The sequence below is a fragment of the Sinocyclocheilus rhinocerous genome, unplaced genomic scaffold (assembly GCF_001515625.1).
Source record: "Sinocyclocheilus rhinocerous isolate Xijiao unplaced genomic scaffold, SAMN03320098_v1.1 scaffold1413, whole genome shotgun sequence".
In the NCBI taxonomy this organism is placed as follows: domain Eukaryota; kingdom Metazoa; phylum Chordata; class Actinopteri; order Cypriniformes; family Cyprinidae; genus Sinocyclocheilus; species Sinocyclocheilus rhinocerous.
Genome location: NW_015639297.1, coordinates 977,074 through 979,107, shown reverse-complemented (window position 1 = coordinate 979,107; position 2,034 = coordinate 977,074). Strand labels below are relative to the sequence as shown.

The following is a 2,034-nucleotide window of genomic DNA, read 5'->3' as shown; positions in this document are numbered from 1 at the left end:
GAGATAGACGTTGTATGTTTTTGTTGAATCTCTCTCTCTCTCTCTCTCTCTCTCTCTCTCTCTCTAGCAAACTTACTATAATAATAGATATGTAAAAATAGAATTTATAAGAATAGAAGAATAGATTTTTGTATTCAGAAAAGTAAATGGTTTTGAAAAATCGCTACTTGCGAAAATAGTACCAAAGTGAATTTAAAAAAAGGTACATTTAAAGTTCACATTACATTTCATAATAATCCCAATTGACATTTCAGTAGGTTGATAAAAATGATAATATATATATATATATATATATAGAGAGAGAGAGAGAGAGAGAGAGAGAGAGAGAATACAGAATACAAAATTGGATTCTATGAATGTTCATCTTTTAAAAGCTAAGTGTTCTAGAAGGCAGCTTACTAAGTTCACAGACAGCCTTTATGGCTAACTGAAATGTATTTTCTAACGAGAGTAAGTACACAATTGGTTATTTCATTAGTGCATTTAACTGTGACAGATTTAACAGTTGTTAATCGTTAAATGCATCTTTCACGGAACATTTTTTATATGTGAACCTCTGCACTTGAGAGCGCAGGCGCATCAATTTATTGGTATATAGGAGCCAAACCTCACACGGACTCTCCATTTGCGCACAGGATGCGCTGGAGAGGACTATCACCGGAACACACCACATTCATGGCAATATTCGTGTATACTGGACACCTGAGGTTCAAAATGAACACGAGCTGATCTGATAACATGTCTGACTTAATATTAACACCGACGGACGATGTAAAGTTTCTGGGCGACTCTCCGGAGCGCAGCAACATCAGCGCTGCTCCGGAGCATCCGCACTTGCATTCAGGCATCGTTATCGCCACCGTTTACGCGCTCCTCATTACTGCTGGACTAATTGGTAATGTGACGCTCATTAGGACGTTTTGCATTGTGAAATCCATGCGCAATGTACCAAATCTCTTCATGTCGAGTCTCGCTCTCGGAGACGTGCTGCTGCTGGTCACCTGCGCGCCCGTGGATGCCAGCAAGTTTCTAGCGGATGAGTGGCTTTTCGGGCGGATGGGCTGTAAACTCATCCCGTTCATCCAGCTGACATCGGTTGGAGTCTCGGTGTTCACGCTCACAGCGCTGGCAGCGGACAGGTAGCAAGTCTAAATAAATAGCCCACTTGTTTGCCTCAATGTGGTTTAGATTAGAGAGCAAAAACTTCAATTGTTCGGTAGCGCTTTAAAATAACCTACTATTTCTATTTAAATGTTAATGTAAATTATCCTATTACTATTTGATTAGTAACATAAACAGCCGTTCTTCTTAAACACAAGCCTCTATAAAAATACAAAAGGATTATTGAGGTTAAAATGGATATTGAAAATGTATATACTGTTGCAAAATCGTATTGAATTATTTTTAAGGGTCTGTTTTTAGTAGCCTGGGTTTGTTTATTCATTAGTGTGACTAATACATTATTAAAATCTAAAGTTATATCTGTTAATGTTATTTAATGGATTAAGCTAACGTGAAATTACAATGAATAGTATTTTTGTTAACTAATGTTAATTATCTGTCTGATGATCTGTCCCACTTGTCAAAATAATTCAGGTGAAAAGCAGTGCCTGTGTTCATTTGTCTGTCATTATCACATAATTTTGTAATTTTATATTTAATAGGTTTTAGCAACTCACAAAAACTCTGAGAACCTACCAAAACCCGACTTTTGTTTGGTTCACAATATAGAAGATAAGGCTGACTTTAGTGGTTCAGATCGGAACACATTCTATTCTACTCTATATTTGTATCCCATTTACACAAGTCTCCAATTTTATGCCTTCTTGGTCTGTCTGTTCTCCCGAGGAAGTGTGTGACTTGGTGTGTGATAGTAGCAGATGAGTGGAAATGAAAAATAACGCGCCTAATGATTGAGAAAAACGGCTTCCTCTGCCTGTTAGTGTTGATGCCAGAGCACTCAAGAGTAACAAGTGCACCTCAAGGGCAATAAATCAACTGAGGGTCAAGTTGCTGTCACTGACTGAGGGTGTG

The 2,034-nt window shown here is 37.9% G+C and overlaps 1 protein-coding gene across 1 annotated transcript in view; it reads left to right on the top strand.

The window, feature by feature from the left end:
* Window positions 1-654: 654 nt before the first annotated feature.
* Window positions 655-2,034, top strand: part of grpr (gastrin-releasing peptide receptor) — a 5,124-nt gene continuing 3,744 nt past the window's right edge. Inside the window, exon 1 of the mRNA XM_016566793.1 lies at window positions 655-1,139. Coding sequence (XP_016422279.1) covers window positions 739-1,139 — 401 coding nt within the window. The 5' untranslated portion in view covers window positions 655-738. The remainder of the gene's footprint in view (window positions 1,140-2,034) is intronic.